The sequence below is a fragment of the Rasamsonia emersonii genome, assembly GCF_000968595.1.
Source record: "Rasamsonia emersonii CBS 393.64 chromosome Unknown ctg1118621760002, whole genome shotgun sequence".
NCBI lineage: Eukaryota > Fungi > Ascomycota > Eurotiomycetes > Eurotiales > Trichocomaceae > Rasamsonia > Rasamsonia emersonii.
The window spans coordinates 12,741-33,034 of record NW_013563285.1 but is presented as its reverse complement, the minus strand read 5'-3'; the positions used below and the strand labels follow the sequence as shown (position 1 = coordinate 33,034).

At 49.3% G+C, this 20,294-nt stretch overlaps 9 protein-coding genes across 9 annotated transcripts; 5 read left to right on the top strand and 4 right to left on the bottom strand.

Moving 5' to 3' along the window:
- Positions 1-1,585: 1,585 nt before the first annotated feature.
- T310_1731 (uncharacterized protein) lies at positions 1,586-3,509 on the top strand (the record flags this gene model as incomplete). The annotated part of the gene is made up of 6 exons (XM_013475350.1): positions 1,586-1,809; positions 1,865-1,921; positions 1,971-2,022; positions 2,270-2,491; positions 2,573-2,793; positions 2,951-3,509. 6 exons carry the CDS (start codon positions 1,586-1,588, stop codon positions 3,507-3,509), a joined length of 1,335 nt encoding a protein of 444 aa, XP_013330804.1.
- Positions 3,510-3,928: 419 nt separating this feature from the next.
- On the bottom strand, positions 3,929-5,420 carry T310_1730 (Histidinol-phosphate transaminase; the record flags this gene model as incomplete). The annotated part of the gene is made up of 3 exons (XM_013475349.1): positions 3,929-4,991; positions 5,101-5,247; positions 5,338-5,420. The coding sequence occupies 3 exons, from the start codon at positions 5,418-5,420 to the stop codon at positions 3,929-3,931; spliced, it is 1,293 nt and encodes a 430-aa protein (XP_013330803.1).
- An 830-nt stretch (positions 5,421-6,250) lies between these two features.
- Positions 6,251-7,885, bottom strand: T310_1729 (uncharacterized protein; the record flags this gene model as incomplete). The annotated part of the gene is made up of 2 exons (XM_013475348.1): positions 6,251-7,795; positions 7,871-7,885. The coding sequence occupies 2 exons, from the start codon at positions 7,883-7,885 to the stop codon at positions 6,251-6,253; spliced, it is 1,560 nt and encodes a 519-aa protein (XP_013330802.1).
- A 455-nt stretch (positions 7,886-8,340) lies between these two features.
- T310_1728 (Chromosome segregation protein BIR1) lies at positions 8,341-11,025 on the top strand (the record flags this gene model as incomplete). The annotated part of the gene is made up of 4 exons (XM_013475347.1): positions 8,341-8,478; positions 8,537-8,833; positions 8,896-9,005; positions 9,057-11,025. 4 exons carry the CDS (start codon positions 8,341-8,343, stop codon positions 11,023-11,025), a joined length of 2,514 nt encoding a protein of 837 aa, XP_013330801.1.
- A 312-nt stretch (positions 11,026-11,337) lies between these two features.
- T310_1727 (C2H2 finger domain protein) lies at positions 11,338-12,408 on the bottom strand (the record flags this gene model as incomplete). The annotated part of the gene is made up of 2 exons (XM_013475346.1): positions 11,338-12,108; positions 12,304-12,408. 2 exons carry the CDS (start codon positions 12,406-12,408, stop codon positions 11,338-11,340), a joined length of 876 nt encoding a protein of 291 aa, XP_013330800.1.
- Positions 12,409-12,598: 190 nt separating this feature from the next.
- On the top strand, positions 12,599-14,442 carry T310_1726 (F-box domain protein; the record flags this gene model as incomplete). The annotated part of the gene is made up of 5 exons (XM_013475345.1): positions 12,599-13,046; positions 13,103-13,221; positions 13,458-13,504; positions 13,546-14,293; positions 14,353-14,442. The coding sequence occupies 5 exons, from the start codon at positions 12,599-12,601 to the stop codon at positions 14,440-14,442; spliced, it is 1,452 nt and encodes a 483-aa protein (XP_013330799.1).
- A 919-nt stretch (positions 14,443-15,361) lies between these two features.
- On the top strand, positions 15,362-16,261 carry T310_1725 (uncharacterized protein; the record flags this gene model as incomplete). The annotated part of the gene is made up of 3 exons (XM_013475344.1): positions 15,362-15,396; positions 15,459-16,113; positions 16,187-16,261. The coding sequence occupies 3 exons, from the start codon at positions 15,362-15,364 to the stop codon at positions 16,259-16,261; spliced, it is 765 nt and encodes a 254-aa protein (XP_013330798.1).
- A 988-nt stretch (positions 16,262-17,249) lies between these two features.
- T310_1724 (Blue light-inducible protein Bli-3) lies at positions 17,250-17,970 on the top strand (the record flags this gene model as incomplete). The annotated part of the gene is made up of 2 exons (XM_013475343.1): positions 17,250-17,447; positions 17,524-17,970. The coding sequence occupies 2 exons, from the start codon at positions 17,250-17,252 to the stop codon at positions 17,968-17,970; spliced, it is 645 nt and encodes a 214-aa protein (XP_013330797.1).
- A 354-nt stretch (positions 17,971-18,324) lies between these two features.
- On the bottom strand, positions 18,325-19,525 carry T310_1723 (SAGA-like transcriptional regulatory complex subunit Spt3; the record flags this gene model as incomplete). Its single annotated transcript, XM_013475342.1, has 3 exons — positions 18,325-18,330; positions 18,382-19,221; positions 19,286-19,525. 3 exons carry the CDS (start codon positions 19,523-19,525, stop codon positions 18,325-18,327), a joined length of 1,086 nt encoding a protein of 361 aa, XP_013330796.1.
- Positions 19,526-20,294: the final 769 nt, after the last annotated feature.

Sequence of the window (20,294 nt, the reverse complement as noted above, 5' to 3'; positions counted from 1 at the left end):
CCTAGCATCACCGTTCGGAACGTACTGCCCATACCTCTTCCTACACAGCCCATCGACAATACAGCAGCTGAACTGCCAAACGGCAATCAATGATAATCTTCTGTGGGGCGGATCCTCGTAAATCCCATTGAGCTGGTATGTACCTCGGCGTTTCTACTTGATTGTTGCGTAAGAATTATATACGAATTCCGACTCCGCCACGATAGATGCATCACTACAACTACATGTAGTGGGCAGAGACGGATTTGTTTTAAGTCAGCTAGAGATCGTCATCTAGTGTATTCTGTTTTCTTTTTTTTTATTATTTTTTCCCTCCAAATATCCTCGTATTTAGGGCTAATGGCATGTCAAGCCAAGCTAATTGCCTGATTGAGTGCCTGCACCTGCCAGATCGCTGCTAAATGAATTCAGCAGACAGCAGTCACTGCAGACTGTCCAATTCAATTCACTAATACCTCGAGATGGTCGGCATTCACCGGGAGTTTGCGATCTGGCTGTGTAACACGGAACTATCCGTAACAAAGAAGGTGACTGGAACCCGTCTAAGATGGGGTTTCGGGTTATAATAAGCCTATCCTTCTGTCTTTATTCATCTTTTTTTATCCTTATTAGACTAGTCGCTGGTCAGACTGGAATTAACAAAGCAGAGATTTCTTCACTTGGATAGGACTCCTCAGTGAATAGACCCCAGCATGCATTATATAAAGACTACTTCCCCTTCGAGCTGAGCCAAACCGACTTGACCATATACACTCTTCATATATATACCTACTGTCATCTTGACTCATTACTTCTATCCTCAACTCAAAGTCCCCTGGACACAGTATGAGCATGACATAGCAATCGCTGCAGACGACCTTACTGCCCACAGGCAATCTGGAAAACTGATATCGCTTGCATGTTTCCTCCTGCTCTGCCGATGCTGTTACCAGACACTCCCCCACAAAAATACTCAATCCGTCAAAATGAAACGGTCTTCCTTGGAAACTCGCCCGGAACTCCAATACTGCAAGAAGAGGTACGCCTTTCCTTCCAACGCCTGGAGGTCTAGATATTTAAAGTTGACATCTGACAAACAAGCCCGATATAGCATCTCCCGCGTTCCTGCGGATATTGTTGATCATGTCCCAGAGGAGCTGCTCATCACTCCAGATACTTTGCTCCTACTTCTCTACGAATCGATGAAGACTGGACAGCCCGTTCGATATTCAAACGTTGGAGTCGATTTGGCTCCAGGCATTGGGACGAATCCATCGTCTCGGACAAACAGAGATTGTCAAGTTCTATGATTATCCTCTGGAGAAGTCTTTTAATGCGCGCCAACTCTCGAACAACCTCTCGAAGGTTCTTCCGTCGCTTGCCCTAGAGCTTAACAAGCAGGAATTGGTTGCAAACTTGAATCAAGAGACCAAAGAAGTGGATTTAGGGCACTGGATACGCAATAGAATACAGACATCACGATAACAAAAACCCAAACGATACGTTCTATCCCTTGGACTGAGCCTTCAGCAAATCAACACAAAAAACACCCAACCGATGGGACGCACCCTACAAAAATGGCCCTGCCCATGCTGCGCTGTTCAGCATGGGCCTTGTTATTTATACCTGGTATCGAACTGCGCCCTCTGTATATCGATCCCTGGGAACAAAGGCCGGTGTCGGAGATTCAAAGGCCTGCACAGACGCCGACTTTGAAGGAGTCGCAGACGTTGTCTGTCTAAATTCAAGGGCGGCACTGTTTGTTGGTGAGATGAAGACGCCATGGAAGCATAAACTTGCACTCGCCTCCTTGGGGAACCTGAATCCAGGGTAAGCACGAGATATACTGAGTATATCAGAACAGAAGAAAGCTAATGTTTGGCAGACGCGGACCTGTTAATGGGCCAATCGACAAATATGCCACCGCATGTGAGCGAATTGTGTAAGTTCTGCATATCCTCTATTACATGTTCTCTGCTGATTCTCCCTAGGCGCGAAGATCCGAGTTTTGCACAGAAGTTTGGAACCCGTTTCCACCGCGATGTAAGTTCAATATATTCAGAGGAATGTTTATATATGCTGCCATTTATCTTGAATATATATACTCATTTTGGTCAAAATTACGTTCAGCTTTTTAGGATCGTCGAGGATGTTGAACTGGCTCTGAAACAGTATGGACCATTGGAAGTCTCATGACAATGAAGAAACCAGGTCTCATTTCCTGGCATCAGTAGGTGGAAAATTAGCCATGTTAACCTTTTTCAAAGCTGAGATTGCTAATGGTAACTAGTTGTTCAATAGAACCATCGGTCTTTTTGAAAGCATCATAATAAATAAGCCCGAAGGCTTGCTCGAAAGCGAGTTCAGTAAAGAAGGCAGGATTGATTACAAGGTCATTATACGGCAAAAACGAATCGAAGATCTCGTCGCAGTCGAATCCTTAATATCAGAGATCTTGGACGGAAAACACAAACTTATCAAAATGGGTTGGATATTAGCCCAAGGTACACCAGTATCGGGTCTAAAAACGTCCTGATGACCACAGCTCCTCTTATCTCATCGTGTAGTGGACGCTGAATTTCACGAGCAATAGCTCCGCTCATCCAAAGAAATCGCCAAGAACCGTCATGCCATTGGAAAAAGCTACCTTACCCAAGAAGAGAAAGATCCCTTGGAAATGCCAATCAGGTTCTTGCTGGCAACAAAGACAGCGATGCTAGTCTGTGCAAGCATATCACCCTTCCTATCTTTGAACCTTTCGACAAGGACAAATGTCATGGAAGGATACTATAACAAAGAATATGGCAATTCCGGGTAATATTCCAAGATCGTTAAGAAGACGATGACACTGTGGCTCCGGATCGAGATGAATGTCAACCCTCTTTACCACTAGGGCCCTCAAAGTCCTGCCGTTGAACTTGGGCCCGAATGCCACACCCTCCGAGGTAGCAAACAACATGACGAATTTCAGATTTGTTTTCAATGGACGGGGGTACATGGGATGTCGAGACTTCATGAGTATGTTTCTTAACCATGAGCTATCCAGCAGGATTTCCAGCAGAGCATGGTTGCTATCGAGGAGGACATACAGCGACTGGGCGCAGACACAACAGATGATGAATTTCGCGAGTTCCAATACCGCTTCCACATACGCTTCCAGGCACTTTCTGATCGTGTTGACGATCTTGAACAGGCAATGGAAGACATGGAGAATCGCGTGCAACGGACAGAAGATTATCTTCCAGGATCACCTTAGTCATGTACTTGATGTGGTCGAGGATGCAGAAAAGGCGGGACCGAACTTATGCCGCTGGCTCGAGATTAACGACTGGTTCGACATCATGTGGCCGCGAATACTTTGCCTAAGGAACAATGGATACGAAACTGAAAGAGTCCATGTCTCAACGCAAGAACTCAACCAGATTGTCAAGCTTGCCGTCCCCCGCCTGGGCTTACAGGTCAGAAAGAGGATCGCAGCGATGCAGCAGCAGCCCTGGCACAAAGCTCACTCCCACCAATTAATTATGTAGCAAGAAGCGGCTGAGGAGACGACCGGATGCGAGGGGTATACTACCTAGGACTACATGTCCAGACCAGAGATCTGTGGTTTCCTTCTAACTCTCTTCATCGCATTCATTCAGAAAACTCATCATTATCAACAAGGAAAAGCTGCACGGAGTCCCTTTGTAACAGAAAATGAATATGACTATTGCCATGTGGTCATTGAGTAGTTACTAGAGTCCTTTTCCTCTGGAAGTTTGGTACTTTTTGTAAGTCTATTATCTAATTGTATAGTATATATACTCTGTTAGAGTATCAGATTCCTGCATAAAGCTACCTCACCGATAGTATGTAGGTATCCTTTTGTCTAGCCAAGAATCCATCTAATTTTGATATTCCGTCCGTACAAAGGGAGAAAAAATATCGAAATTTATGTAGTTGCAGTTCTTCATGCAACAACCGCACTGGCCTCCTTCTCCTTTTTGTCCTCCACCTTCGACGACTCGATCTTGATGCCCGCGTGCAGACTCTGCAGCACCACGCGCAGCTCCTCCAGGAACTTGGTAACCTCGTCCTCTGTGCCGACCGTCACCCGCAGACAGCCCTCGCAGCCGTATTCCTTCCCCCGGAATCGGACCACGACACCCTTCTTCTCGGCCAGGGCCTCGTACGTCGCCAGCGCGGTGACGTTGCTCGGTTTCCCGCCCTCGCTCGCCGGCTTGTCCAGGATCTCGACGAGGAGGAAGTTCGCATCCTGCCCGCCCAGGAACCGGCCTACGCCGGGGATGTTCGGCAGCTCTCTCAGCATTCGCTCGCGCTGGGCAATGATCTTGTCTCGCTTCTGGCGCATGACGGCCAGGTTCTTCGGCGAGAGCGCCGCCTTGGCAAGCGCGCTCGTCGGGCTGGAGATGTTGTACGGCGCTTTCATGTTGTTCAGGAGACTGGCGATCTCAGGACTCGAGAAAGCAGCTCCCAGTCGGATGCCGGCCAGACCGAATGCCTTGCTCAGCGTCTGCATCACGACCAGGTTCGGCCACTCCGTCACCCACTCCGCCAGACTAGATCCCTCCGGCGCAAAGTCAATGTAGGCTTCGTCGACCACGACGACGCCGTTCCACGTCGGGTGTTCCAGCACCTTCTGGATGTCGTCCTTCCGGATGAGGTTCGCCGTCGGGTTCCCTGGCGAGCAGATGTAGACGAGCTTGATCCGCTCGTCCGCGGCAAGAGCCTCGTTGATCTTGTCCGGCTGCAGCTGGAACCCATTCTCCACGTCGAGCGGCACCTTGACGATCTCGACGTCGTTGACATCGGCGCTGACGCCGTACATACCGTACGTGGGCGGACACGTCAGGATCTTATCCCGTCCGGGGGCGCAGAAGCATCGCAGAAGCGCATCGATCGCCTCGTCTGACCCGACGCCGACGAAGACGTTTTCCGGCCTCAATTCCTTCTGTGTGTGGACGCGCGTGTTCCGGAGCCGACATAGTAATTCCTTGAGTTCGATCTGATGCCTTTTGCACCTCGCAATCAGCATAACCGCCTCGTTATGACTCAGATCATTTGCTTCCAGCAAACGCAAAGCAGTCTAGTCGACATCAAGACGAATGTACTACTACTCACGGATCAGGATATCGGTTCAGCCCCAAAAAGTCAACCTCCGGCTGCGACGACTCCTCCAGTTTGCCGCGCTCGTTCAGCGCCAGCCCGGGGCCGTACGCATTCTCGTTGGCGTCCAGCAGCACGTTCGTCCCATCGTCTTTGTAGTCACTTGATTCGTTGTCAACTAGTTAGCCGGACAATATTTAAGACGAACTCGCTCAATTGACTTGAATTGAATGGATTGGCTGAAGTACATACTCTCTCGCGCACCGATATGGCTGCAACTTGAGAATGTTCGGCCGTGCGCATTTCGACAGGTCGAACGGCGACTTTCGAGCCATGGCACTGCTGCTTCTCCTGCTTGCTCCGTGAATGATACTTTCTTTTTGGTCAGTCTGCAGGAGCTTTTCTTTCTTTTTTTTCTTTTCCCCCTTCTCTGACTTTTTCTTTTCTTCCCTCAGGTGGGGTGGTGGCGGGGAACGAATTAATTATCGACGATGACGGATGCGGTGCTCCGGAGGGAAGTCTGCCGCAGAGCTTTGACTCAGCGATCTCCACAACTGCCGGACTTAACGGTAATTAAATATCAGAAATAGGAACAAGACAGGTGCTCTGTGAAGACAGTGACTCATACAGCTGAAAGTCATTCCCCTCAAAGAAGTCAGAAACTCACTTAAATTTGTTTGAAATTGACGCATTGAAAATGCATTGGCTGCTGATAGGTCGTTCCGAAATCGGACAGGCACCGGCAGATATGCACCCTTACATCAATCTAATATCTAATTAATCTACTCGATGGTAAGCTATCCTTTTTATATGATACTTGCTTGCATTTTGGCGAGTTGTCCTGAGAACAAGGGCAGTGTTTACCGGTGAATCGATTATTGGCTTCGAAACTTCGATTTATCTCTTACACTATAATACAGCCTTTTTTTTTTGACACGCATATTAAATCTTATACAGTGGTCTCTGCAGACCATCGTCGATAATATACATGTATATACAAGATTGCTGGCCGCCCGGTACATGATGACCTCCTAACGCCTCAGATGCTTTTCATGTCTATGACATACCCGATCCTTCTTGAGTTTTGCAAAATGAAAGAAAACAAACAAAAGAAACCAAAGGAAGGAATGCAGTCAGATGATAACAAGATCCCGTCACGATAAAATTAATTCTCTTTTGACTTGCTTGTCTCGGAAGAGTGGGGAGATTCAGCGTCTGGCTTTGAAGAGCTGGTGTATTTCTCGCGCTTCTCGCGAAGGTAACGCCACGTCCGTCCAAAACCGGCGGTGAACAGCCCCTTGACGCTCTGCACTGTACTGGGCCAGCGGATCGTCTTTGTGATTGTCTGCTGAAGTTCTTGCTTCAGATGATCGTCCGCAGCGATCCTTTGCTCAAACGGACCACCTTGTCGCCGATGAATTCTTTCCGGGTCTTCATCACTGGTCTGTTCCATCATCTTCAAGAACTCCGCGCGCGGGATCTGATATCGCGCCTGGTACTGGAAATATAGCTTTTCACGGAATGCCTTGGGTAGTCGACGCACCATGTTCCCTCGCTTCACCGGGTCCATGTCCTGATTCAGCTTCACGTTCGCTTCCGGATCATCGATCCAGTCCGAGTCGGAGCAGCGATAATCGTTGAACGTGCAGTTGGGCAGATTCTCAATCAGCGGGGCATATAGCCGCCGGAAATAATCCATCTGCCCCTTAACGATGTTCTTGACTTTGCCAGGATCTTCGGCCGGTAGGGACATGCGGAGATCGCCCATATAGCTGATCCCGGCAATAGTGGTGTACAACTCGAACTCGGTAAATTCCTCGGGCAGCAGTAGAAGAGCTACCCGCAACGCGGACAGGAGGTTGACCTGGTTCGCCAGGCGCACTCTTGGATGATCACGGAGGATCTTCACCGGTTTGTGCAGACGGCCCGCGAGGTAGAGTGTGTCCCACTCGCTAAGATCTCTACATAAGGTATCGATGCTGACCACGCCGTACTTGATCAGTGTCCCATTCACGGTGACATAAGGGTTGAAATAGACGCCCGCACCCCATCTGTCCTGCATCTGCGAGACAACGTAGGAACCCAGCGACCCGAGTCCCGAATAATGGTCACGATGTTCGTTGAGGTTGAGCGAGTGCCAATGCTGACTGTGAGAAACCCCAAATATGAAGTCGATCATCTTTCCCTTCCCCTGCTGAACCGCCTGGATTGCCGAGGGGGGTGACGAGTGGCCTTGGCTAGATGCTGGTGCGTCGGACGTCTGCGTGAAGACCCCGGATCCATAGGCGAACGCGTATCTGATTGGAGCTCGAAATCTCCAAAGTATTTGGCGGAGAGCCTCCTTAAATTCCGCATCGATGACCAGATGCTGGTTCACACCAAAATTCTTCGAAGGCAGTTCCGAGAAATTGGAGATGGACAGATTCGGGTTTTCGTCCCAGTCCGGGAGAGTGTCGAGAGACGCGGTAGTAGAGAACGATGCTGTCGAAGACACAGAGCCGGGCCGACTAGGCGAGTCATTCCAGGGATTATAGATTCCTTGATCGGCTGTCGCATGAAGATTGGTGGAGGGGGTTCTGCGGGGAGGATGACGAGAGGCGGTGGAAAGAGGGCGGCATCTGGGACCTGCAGACCGCGCAGATCGTGAAATCGAGCACGCAGGGCATTTTGGCTGGACAGGAAGTTTCGGTCTAGGATTCGAAAGGAGAGGCTGGAGACATTAGCGATCATTGGCATGGCAATGGGCCTGATAATGGCTGGTGCAAGACGATGTACGATTTCTTACCGGGAGCTGTCGCATCGTTGCAAGGGAGGAATGAAAGACTGGACGGCACAGCGCAGGCTGCAGTTGGAGGAAGGAACCGTGGGATTTGGAGACGGACACGATCGATGGCTATATCATGGCGCTTGGAGCATTTGAAGCAAAGCGAAAGGCATGGAAGAGCGAGCCTGCGCCTGTCTCTCCACAGCTGGAACAACTGACGTACTATACCCGCCGGCGCCCACCGCGCCGTCCCGGCCGGACTTCGGTCTTCGGAGTTTGCGTCAGGTGACAATCACGTGACAGCGTCTCTCGCTCGCGTTCCCGGTGCCGCGCGCATCACGGCCGCACTCCGCCCAAACAACGGTGTAAACAGTGTATCTAGGGGCATCGTACTCGACAGCCACCACTCTGCGAGCCGCTGCTTCCACAAGAACAGCCACAGTCAGAGCCTCCTTTTCATGTAGTCTCGTGTGTGAGATGCCTCAATAACAATGGCCCACGGAATGCAGACGTTTGCCGCTCGCTTGGCGAGCTTCGATCTCGCGCTTTGGCCGGCCAAGCACAGAGCGTCGAGCGCCAAAGGCGTGAAGCCGATAACATGGCCACATAAAAGGCCGTCTCCGGCGGAGGTACCATTGCATTGTGTTGCTCTCTCCCTGAGTCTATCCACTGACAATCGTTTCACAGTTGGCGCACGCCGGTTTTTATTACAAGCCCTATGAAACCAACCCGGATAACACGATGTGTTTTCTTTGCGAAAGAGCTCTGGATGGATGGGAAGAGGACGACAACCCGATCGCGGAACACCTCAAGCACTCTCGCGACTGTGGATGGGCAATCATGATGAACATCCAGCAACACAGTTCCAACCCCGCCGAGATCGAGGACCCGACAAGCCCGGCAATTGTGGAGGCAAGGAGAGCGACCTTTGGCTCGTCCTGGCCTCATGACGGGAAGCCAGGCTGGCTCTGTCAGTCAGACAAGGTATTTTCCGATCTTTTTGCACGATATGAGGTTGTCAGTATTCTGGCTAACTTCTGTTGTAGATGGTGGCAGCCGGGTGGTATTTCTGTCCCACCGAAGAAAGTGCAGATTTGGCCAGTTGCGCATACTGTAAGCTGTCGCTTGATGGCTGGGAGCCCCAAGATGATCCTTTGTAAGAGCCGTTCGCTCTTTCCACATGTGAGAGAGATACTAACCGTCGCAGTGATGAGCATTATCGTCGGTCGTCGGATTGTTCCTTCTTCGTTTTCGCACTGCCGCAGGGGAAGAACGCGAAGAAGTCTTCTCGCTCGAAGAAGCCTCGTACTTCAAAGGCATCCCGCCTATCCACCCAGTCAACCATCACAGTGGCTTCTGAAGCTCCCTCAGTAGCTGATGATGCCATGGATCAAAGCATACTCTCTCAGTCGACAGTGAAGACCACGAAGAGTACCAAGAAAGCAACCAAGTCGAAGACTAAGAGAACAAAGAAGGACGATCCTGCGGAGGTCGGTAGTCAGATGGACGTGGACAGTATCGATGAGAAACAACCGGAGATCTCAAAACCGAAACGGGCGACAAGAGGCAAGAAAAGAGCTAGTGAAGAAATCAGCCAAGATCTGCAGAACGGGGAGGATGAGGAAACCTTCCATGCTCCAGAGCCGCCGGCAAAGAGAAGGGCTACCCAAGTTCGAAACAGCATGTCAGAACAACCTACAGATGGTTCAACTGAACAAAGCGTCTCAGAACAGAATGTCGCTGAGGAAGCGACTTCGCCAGTGGTGCCCAAGAAAGGTCGCAAGAATTCTAAGAAGAGTACATCGTCCAGGAACCGAAAAACTTCGGCCGCTTCGACCGCGACCAAAGCCTCTCTGAGAAGTCGCGTCCCCGACGACTCAGAACTCGAAGCGGCGATTGAAGCAGATTTTGACCGTGATGTATATGATGATAAGGGTGATTCTGCGCATCTCAAGGATGAGCCAGCGGATCAACACACTTCGAAACCTGCCAGGCAGTCTACTGCAGCTTCAGTCGCACCCATACGGGCGTCACAACAGGTTAATGAAGGCGCCCATTTGGAGCAATTAGATGGACATTATGGTGAAGAACCTGGTTCAGACGCTGTGGAAGTCCCTGCTACGAAGGCCAAGACGCAGAAGCCTGGGAAGCGGAAAACGACAACTAAGAAGTCGAAGAAAGAGGCTATATCCAGCCAAGATATACCTGAGGCTCCAATACCTACGAGCTCTGATGCCGTCGAGGAAAAACCCGAGAGCTTCGAAAACTTCCAGCCACATGATTCACTGGTGTCAGTAGAGATTCAGGTCAGACACCCAGACGCAGAATCTGACTTGGGGACGGAAAACAAACCAGCCCCGAGGAAGGCCAGCAAAAAGCCTGCCAAAGGCAAGAAGACGGCAAACACGAGCAAGGCGGACATGGAGTCTATGGCATCTGAAAACCAAGAAGAACCTACTGCCCGTGAAGAGACCAAGTCGCGCACCAGCGTGACTAAACGCGAGTCCATAGAGGTTGATGGACACGGTGATGAAGTCAGGAGCCAGAACGAGCGAGACCAGCAAGAGGCGCGCCAGTCGCAAGTGCGCAGATCGTCAAAAGTCCCCCCGAAGACTACTGAGAGATACAGCGATATTCCTCAAGAGCAACATCGTACTCAGAGTCTTTTGGGATCCCTGGCCCGTCAGAGCGATGCTCAGAAGAAGCAGGCTGAGACAGCGACACGTGCCTCGTCTGGAGATAAGTCGCAGTCAGGCCCAGTTCAGGAGAGTACACCATCTCCGTCGCCACAGTCCTCGGACGCTGAGAACCGGCCGCCCTCCACGAGGCCCTCCGCATTGAGACCTCCCGTACTATCACCGTCAAAGACACAGACGATCCGTGTTCCCATTGCAACGAGTACGCCATTATCACAGTCCAAGCGACATGCAAATACAGGATACTTGACCTCATCCTATCCATGGACTCCAGTGGACATTGAGGAGATCATTTTTGGTGCAACGGACGACAAAGAAAACAGAGATCTCCTCAGCATAAAAGAGACTCTGACGAGCCCAGAGAAAAAGATGACTGTCGAGGAGTGGATCTTATGGAACGCGAAGAATGGAGAGGAGAAGCTTAAACGAGAATGTGAAAGGCTAGTGAGCTTGTTTGAAAGGGAAGGGGGCGAGCGATGAGAGTGCTTGAGGGCATTGAATGTATAGATTGATTTGGTTTCGGTGGGTTTTTTTTTAACCTGGTGAACGGCGTTTTCTGGTTTGGGGGCTGTACATTTTGGGAGTTACAATCTTTGGATATGGTTTTTTTGGAGGTCTTTCCCTCCTTTGAAGGCATTTTAATAGGAATGGGAAACCATTGCCGTCTATTCTCCGGAGCAAAATTACCAAAACGCCATGGGTATACCGTAACAAAAGCCATCATGAATAGACACCCAATAGACACCCAGTCAAGTCCCATGCATGCAAAGAACACACAACACACCCAACCCGTCAAGATATGATACCCAACCTTCCTTCCCAACTTTCGTCTTCTTCTTTTTTGATCTCTTTCCGTCTTTCTTTTCGCTTCCGCCTCCTCTCTTCTCGTTCTCTGGCTTCCTGCTCCTCCCTCTCCTTCAACCTTGCCCCTAGATCGAGCTGCCACGCCTTCCGATTCTCCTCCTCCTCTTGTCGTTTCTTGTGTGCCAACCATCGCAGCCGTGTGCGGACATCCTCAAGAGTGGCACGAACCACCTCGCCGCTCTGGCCTGTAGCGATCAAATGCTGCTTGCTGTTCAGATGCTCCACCAGTTGCACGTTGTCCTTGAAGGTAAGGTCGCAATCCGGACAATAGAATCCCGCTCCTCGACCCTTTTTACCGACCGCCGCACCCGCAGGCACGATTGTCGTCTTCCCTACCATCGACGCGACATCGAGCCGCTGCGACCGCGACGTGGTCGCCTCCAGACTGCTGTAGTCGACGGGCGGGTGCCATTTCTTGCCGGCGAGCTTGGCCTCATATCGTGCCTTGGCTTCCGCTTTCGCTTTCGCCTCTTCTTCTGCTGCCTTTTTGGCGTATTCTTCGCGGTCCCATTTCTTGCGGAAATCAGTGTCGGATGATGCGGTGCCGTAGGCAGAGGTCCTTGGTTTGTCGGACATTTTGACGGTGGTTTCGGAGGGAGGTTCTAATTCGAACCCCGACTGCGGGAGTGATACGGGGGGAGTTTCAAAAGTAGTGGGCTCAAAAGACTTTCTAAGACAAAAAAGTCCAGGAGAGCCCAGCTATGTGTATTTGTGTTGGTTAAGGCTCAGCAGATCGATAGGACATATTTCGTGATGATTAGAGCTTGGACGTAAGGCAAGACGGAGCTTTGCTGCGTGGAGTGGCGGTGGCCCGTGCTCCGACGGCCCGCCAACCACATGCGGCGAGGCAAGTTGCTATTTAGGTAACTGCTAGATATCCTGGAGATGTCTCACTACGGATGCTTTTGGCCCTGTCCTTCTGTCAAAAGGGGCGATCTCGAGCAGTAATAGCTGCAGCCTCTTCTGACTCTCTATTCTTAGTGTTGTAGCCTGAAACATTTCTGTTTCTGATACTCCTCTGCATCTGAGTGGCTGACCTGTATCCCGCACTTTGTTTTAGCATCACTCCAACAAAGGTGTATTTATAGGCAACAGTATTTTCATCGCCTTATATATAATCCATCACGATCCCAATATCCCAAGACAGACTCTCAGTAACGGAGAGCTTCGATGATGTGTTTTGGATAACATGTCCGATACTCAAGCTCCCAAGGAAAATGGCATCGCACCAGGCGTCGCGGTAGACAGTCTGATGCGGCTGCCCACGGAGCTCCATCTGCATATTGCCTCGTATCTTCCATACCCAGACGCATTGGCTCTGAAGCACACCTGCCGCCACTTCTACTCCCTCGTCTATACGGGCGTGCATCTCAAGGTGGACTGGCTGGTAGAGCGATATGAGAAGAAGCTCGAATGTCCGATGGAGAAGTGCTCGTTCCGCACCGACGAAGCGTTCTGCAACTGGCGGATCAGGAGGATCATGGAGCGGCGCAGACGGCATTTAGAGTGTCGCCCAGGCAGGGGTGGTTGTCTGGTCATAGAAGGTAGAAGCTGCCATCGAGGCATGGTGCCGGTCTGGCTGAAGAGAGAGGGTCGAATCAAACTCTTGGGGAGCTGGGCTTTTTGGAGACATGAAGGTGAGTTCCTGATTCTCACTTCATGCACGAAAGGGAACCCTTGTGTCTGCTTTCAGGCTCCCATATAATTGGAGAGAGCGCGTCCTATCATGTGACTGACTCTCACATTTGCCTTAGTGCTGGTCATAGGCCTGCTTTTTCTCTTCTACACGCTGCTCTGGAACCTTCTTGTCAGGTACGTGGACACGGTATGTCCCGGACTGTCAACGCGTGACTGAACGCCTGCTCTTTCAGGTATTTGTTTACAACGCGACCTGACTTCAGAATCTTCCTACCTTCCTCACGCTATTCCATCCTATGGTGATGAGACTTCTTCCCCCATCTAAAGGATAACTTTCTCTTATCGAATCTTCTTCTGCTATGACAGAAGATTTTTCCAAGTGTCACTTCACTTGCTCATATCAAAACTAGTCCCGGCCATTCGTCATGCAGACCGTTAAGATGAACGACCTTCTCTCGTAAGTTTTTATGACACCAGAAACCTCAATGTTTCTGACAGCCGTGCCTCTAGCTACTTTGAAGGCCCAATAGTGACCTTCGTTGTCGGTGATGGCGACTCACGGCGTTTCTGCATCCATAGACGATTAGTTTCCTCCTCGTCAGTTATTTTCGAGGATCTGGTCAATTCAGTCAGTTTCGAGGATTTGGTCAAGGACTTCAGACCAAATTATTCCCCAGAAATAAGATTACGAGACGTCTGTCCCAGTGTATTCGCAATTTTCGCCCATTGGCTGTACAAAGGACAATTCCCAGACGTGGAGGAAGATGCATCCACCCCGTCGCTTCTTAGTCTCTACCTTCAAGCCTTTGTGTTTGGCGATGCGTACTCTGTCCTGCCTTTCAAGCAGTGGAGCTCTGACAAGATCAAGAAACAACTTTCCAATCCTGGTTTGCCAGCAAAGAAATTTGTGAGAGAACTTTTCTCCTACGGGGAGGTGACGAAACCACTCCAGGAAGTACTCGTGGAAGCTGTTACTCTGCAGATACACGATCGTACAATTCCCCAGGAATCCGACGCTGTGGAGTGGCTGAAGAACACTCGTCACGAGATCCCCAAATTCTCTATGGACGTGGCCGAGTCTTTGACCCGCAGGATCCTTGGATCGCCGTCTGCCGTGAATGCACAGGATAATGGGTCCAACTCTGGACTTTTGACGCTGTGCAGCGAAGATACTGTTAGCGAACAGACTGTCTCTACATCTACGGTTGACGTTCCAATGGCCAAACGGGGCACAAAGAGGACTGCTGTGAGTCAGAGCATAAACCGTGTTAGCTGCTTATTGAAACTAACACCTTTATTACTCAGGATGATATGGAATCCGGCAGCTCGAGTGGAACTAAGGTTAAGAAGGAGAAATGCCTCGACCAAAGCGACAGTGAATCGGAGAAGAAATGATGGGTAGCCGATGATTGAGCAAATACCACACCAAAGTCATCATATCTTGCAAGGAAATTACAGGAGGGGTACAACTGGAGAAGGAATGGGATGTCAAGAGTCATTTAGGAACCTACACTAGGGAGCATAATTGATCGATTTAGCAGTGAAGCCGTGGATGGAACGTCCTGTTGAGCAACATAGTTGGACAAAATAAGAAATTCTAAGTCGAAAATACTTTCTTCTGTGCCTTCGCGGCTGTCTCTTCACGAATATGGGATCTGCATAGAGCTCTTACCTGGGTCGCAATGGCAAATGATCCTCGGACAAGACACCTCGAACAAGTCGAATCTGTAGCTTCCTTTTTTTTTTATTCTTTCTCTTTTTCTTCTCTCTCTCTATCCCTCTGTCTCTAGAAACAGCTGCTGTGAAGCAGGTTGAATTCACGAATTACAGAAAGCTGATCGCCCAGTGAGTTCTGCACTATTGACAAGTGAAGCTTCTCAGTGCTTGTTATGTTACTACTCTTTTGGGAAAGCAAACATATCCAATATGCGTAGGTCTTGGGTGAACCCCTATTAACATTGTCGAGAAGTACACGGAGAGTGACTGGACCTTCCTTATTCATCCTAACTCCAGTGACAGGATTTCTTCTCGTTCACCTCTTCACCTCTTCCCTATCTACACGCGAGTTTTCTTTATTCCTGTCACTACTTCAGAAGCCAAGCCTGTTGATAGAACTGCTTCTCCGCCCTCACTTCTCTCCAACTAAGGACATTTTATACGGAGCATTCGTCCTGTGCTCTCATCAACTTTCGTCTCTACCACGCAGATATCCTGGACCAATTCTTTTGCATCTTGAAACCAGTCTGTCTAGGAGACAGTATTCCTGCATCGATATTTCCGCTCACTAACACGAGAAAAAAAAAACTCAGCAGCCATGAAGTTGAAAGCTATCGAAAATTCAATCGTCAGGTAAGCTTTTACGCTCTATATGCGGAACTTTCGTTTTGATACTGATATATATAAACTCTTAGCAATTTCAAAGATGGCACCGTTACCGTGATCGTTGGGACAGGCGTTGAGAGAGAATCTTACAACATTCACCGGAGCCTACTTCGCTCGTCGTCTCCCGTTTTTGAGGCGATGATAAATGGCCCTTTTAGAGAGGGCAAGCAAAATGTGATCAGACTTCCCGATGATTCTTCAAACGCCTTCGCAGTCTTTGCTCACTGGCTGTACAGTGGAGAGTTGCCGGAGGAAAGTGAAGATGACTCGGGAGCGTCGCTTCTACAGGTTCATCTTGAAGCGTTCGTCTTTGGCGATAAGTACGGTCTCCTGACCTTCAAGCAAATGAACTACAAAAGAGTCCTGGTTGTGCTCAAGGGCTATTTTTGGCCTCCTGTCGAATTCATTGAGCTGCTCTACTCCTACTATGGTGTTACTTCCAAAATCCAAAACTATTTCTTCGACCATTTCACCTATGTCGTTTCAAATTCTCGTGCACTTCCAACAGACGTTGAATGGTTCAAAGAGGTCGGTGGATGCGTCCCTGAGTTCGCCTTGGCTGTGGCGACAGCCATGGTTGAGAGACGCATGATGCACCGTCCTTCTCCAGAGGATAATTCGGGCTATGAATTTTGTGACCCCCCAAAGCGATATATAAAGGCAGGAGGCAGAAAGAGAGCTGCTGTGAGTTTGAAATCATAAATTTCGGTATCAAGTTACTATTAAGCAGTGCTGACGACAAAATGCTAATATTTAGCCGGTGTCTGAGGTGAAAGCAAAGTCGGTGAAACGAGCTCGCAAGAACACCTCATCTGAGATCGATTGGGACTAGCTGCAGTGCTTTCATCTCACTTTCAGGATAATAGACCATCGTCGAACTCTACGGGAATTAGTTACAGGGCCTTCAATTTACATTCAGGTCAAGAGCAGATAGCATAGCTGGAATCCAGTCAGAGATCTATTTCAAAATAGCACCTTCAAGGTCTGTAGACATATCATCATAATCGCCTCGATACGAGCTATCGTAACGTCCTATACATGGATAGACGAGAATAGCACTCATAGCAGCCAGATCTAGGACCTCGACATCAGCAGCTCGAAGCTTCTCGCCTATATTATAAAATTTACAGTCTGAATCGAAAGTCATATTATCAACCTACAACATCCTTGGGAGAAAAAAATCCGGTGGTCAAATAAATATTCACACCTTTTTGAAGAATTGTAAAAGTTCGTTTTTGTCTCGTAGTTTGGAGATAAGAGTTTCCAGCTTGTTGACAGGAAATGGCCTATACGGAGTACTGCAATGTTTATTACCCGTCTGGGAAGTCGACGTCCAAACTTTAGGACATAGAAGAAAAACATTGGAACGAGGTCCCAACAAAAAACTACGGCATAAATATCTGAATTCTGTCTTCTACTCTTTTTTTCCTCCCTTACACTTTAATGTGCAAGGCATACATTGATAAAGATCGCATCGTTTTTAATAAGGCATTTTGCATTTTGAATTTTGCTTTTTGACGTCATGGCTACGCCGAACCATCGTACAGTCATCTATGCTGAACTCAGTTTGGCAGTTACTCATCAGAATGGAAGTTGATTATACGAGTTTAGGATCCATAGTGATTCACTATACGTCATTTCTGCACTGTTTATAATACCCCATTCTTTCTCATTGCGGGGTGTAGGATTATATCTTTCGATTATAGATAACAACATACTCATACTGCTTGCTTGCTTGTTTGCGATCGAATTTAGTTTTCATCACTATCAAGTAGATCATACTTATCATACAAATTCTCTCTCATCATATTACAACTACCATGTCCAGCACCATCAAAACCAGCGCAGGCACCCAGCCTATCGACCCCTACAAAGCCAAAAACTACGAAAACCCGCCCTTGCAGGAGAAGGTCGACGACCTCGTCAAGTTCATCAACGAGGTCAAGTACGGCATGCTGACGACCAAGGCGTCTGACAGCGATCTGCTGACGTCGAGGTGTATGGCGTTGGCGGGGACGGTACGTCAAGCATTTATAGTTGTCTTTCATTTCATTTGAGTACAGGAATGTACTGACGTCTAGGTGCTGGTGCTAGGAAAACGGCGGAATCGACCTAATCTTCCACACGAACCTCTTCTCGGGCAAAACGATGGATCTCACCGTGCACCCGACCGAGACGAACATGTCCTTTCTCGACCCTACTTCCGGGTCCTGGGCCTCCGTGTCCGGCACCGCCTCCATCCTCGCTGACCAGGGCACCGTCCACAAGTACTACTCTCCGGCCTTGAAGGCCTGGCTGGGCGATCTGGGCGATGGCATCCACGACGGCGGGCCCACGGACCCCCGTATCGGCGTCATTCGTGTAGAGGCCAAGTCGGCTATCTATTCCATTGCCCGGAAGGGCATCATTGGCAGGGCGGTTGAGACAGGTAAAGCTGTAGCTACGGGGGATACGCCGGCCGTCAATAAGATCAGGGAGCTGAATGAGGAGGAATTGGCTGAGTGTGAGTTTCCTCTTTTTGCGCCTTTCGTTCTGTTTTGATGAGTGTCTCCATGTTGGGAGAGAATTCACTGATTTGTGTGCAATCCAGGGCGTCGGACTCATAAGTAATAAATATCTGTCAACAGATGTAAGAGCACATTGCATAATGCTGAGGTCGAAGTGTAACTCTGTCTTTATTCCTGTCTATCGTGTATTGTTGTACATACATATCGCATGAACCAATTTCCCTTTCCTTTCCCACGGGTATCATACTTTGTTAACTGCCCACAACTCCAGAAAAAGAAAAAAACAAAGTCAGGATCTGGAAAAATAAGTTCTGTGTGCACCAGTGCTTTCCTGCTGGATGTAAACAATAAGAAACTTTCGACAAGTGTAGACCGATCGATTTCACAATTAGATCTGTTATACTGTTAGAATATGCAAACGCTATAGGGCAGGCAAGTATCGTACCAGTCTGAGAGGGAAACGGGGAGGAACGCGTCCATCGTGAAGGAGCATCGCGATCGCTTTCTGCGGAGTCGACTGCAGTTTGCGGTACGCCTCGCGAATGTGCCTCGGCTCAATCGGAGTCCTGCCCTCCTCAGGAGGATCAAACAGGCCGGTCTCGCGCTTGCGCTTCTTGGGGTTTTCCCCGTTTCCACTGTCACCGCCTCCACGGCTCTTCTTTTCACGATCCTCGCGATCCTTGACCTTCAGAGCCTCTTCGGTGAGCGTCTGGACAATCTCGAAGGTAAGGAAGCCGAGAATGTCGACGATATCATCGTTGGGCTTCGACTCAGTCACGACACCAAATCCAGCCCACTCGCGAAACCGCTTGCCCTTGCGGAAAGTGAAAGAAGCCTGACGGCAGTCGGACCAGAACACGTATTCTTCCTTGGTCATGTTCTTGGTTCGTTCATCAGCTGTCGCGAGACGCTGGAGGGTGGCATAATTCTGCTCCTCTTCCTCCTCGTCTTCCTCATCTTCCCTCTCGGGTACCTGGACAGAGTAAAAGCTGTTGACATCCCAAGGCAAACCAACTTTCGCCCTCTTATTCTTGGGTTTCGCGGCAACGTCCTGCGGTCCGGCGACGCCAGCGCCAGCCAACGGATCATCAGCTGCGGCAAAATCAGCAGCATCAGCCCCAGCTTTGTCGTCAGAGTCTTTGACATTCTTGCGAACGTCTTTCCAGGACAGGAAAGTTCGAAGACGAGAAACTTTCGCTTTGTCGTGGCGAATGAGGAAAATCAGATCGTCGGTTGAGATTGAACGGTTACCACGACGGGTAGCCAAAGCAGTGCTGCGAGTGAGCTGAGCACAAGTTAGCAATTTCTCATATCCACCCAGACAAGTTAACAATCGGTGAAGACGGTACCATTTCAATAACCTGCTGGCGCACAATCTCCTCGATCAGAGTAGTCGTTTCTGCAGACGGTTCGGCTGTCTCTCCAGAGACGAACATCATCTGGTCAATGGCGTTAATCAGTCTAGCTCTAAACTCGTCCATTGTTTCGGTGTCTTCCGGGGCCTGGCCTGATATGGACTGTATCTCCATCCTGTTCTCAAGTTGAAACGAAGATCCCGGCTCGTTGGGATGTGCATGAGTGGAAGTCATGCTTCGAAACATGGGTGAAATGTACCAAACTTGTGATGTGAAGGTAAAGTGCAGTTAACAAGTAAACATAAGGGCGGGCACCATCATAACGATCCTTATGTGACAGAGAAAAAGTGTAGAGTAGCGAAGTTGCTGAAATCAGAGCCTTCAGCAAGAAAGCAGAGTCTCGCGAAGATGTCCAGGACTAGATCTAACGTGTTCTGTCGCGTCTCTGCGCGTCCAACTGAGGCAATGAAGGGAAGCAGATATGGAAACAAACATTCGCCCAAAACAAGACAATGTTGCGAAGTTCTGACATATGTCGAATGCAGACGGTTCGAATCCGTCCAAGCACAACACAGTCGTTAAAGCTACCGACATGTCTCACGCAGATTTCAAGAGCAGGACGCATATGGATGGAAGTCCCATCCAGACACCCGGAAGACACCGATAATCTTTGAATTGAAGATAGATTCCCGCTTACCTGCTGGATTTCTTGACGGTACTTCGGGGAGAATTCCGTCGTCGACATGATGACGGCTTTTTAGGACGATTCCTCCAGGGAAAAAAAAGTTCCAAAAATCCAACAATTTATGACAAATGCACAAAGTATTCAACAAAAGACAGGTATACAGCAGGAAGTGTTCTTTAGATGAACATATCAATTATCAAGAAGGCGCATTCGGTTGAAGATGATGGTGCTGCGGAACATGTGAATAAGGTCTGCGGAAATTCATTGTTCCGCCCCGATCAATAGGCCTGCCTAGTGTGCAGCGGGGATAGCGGGGAA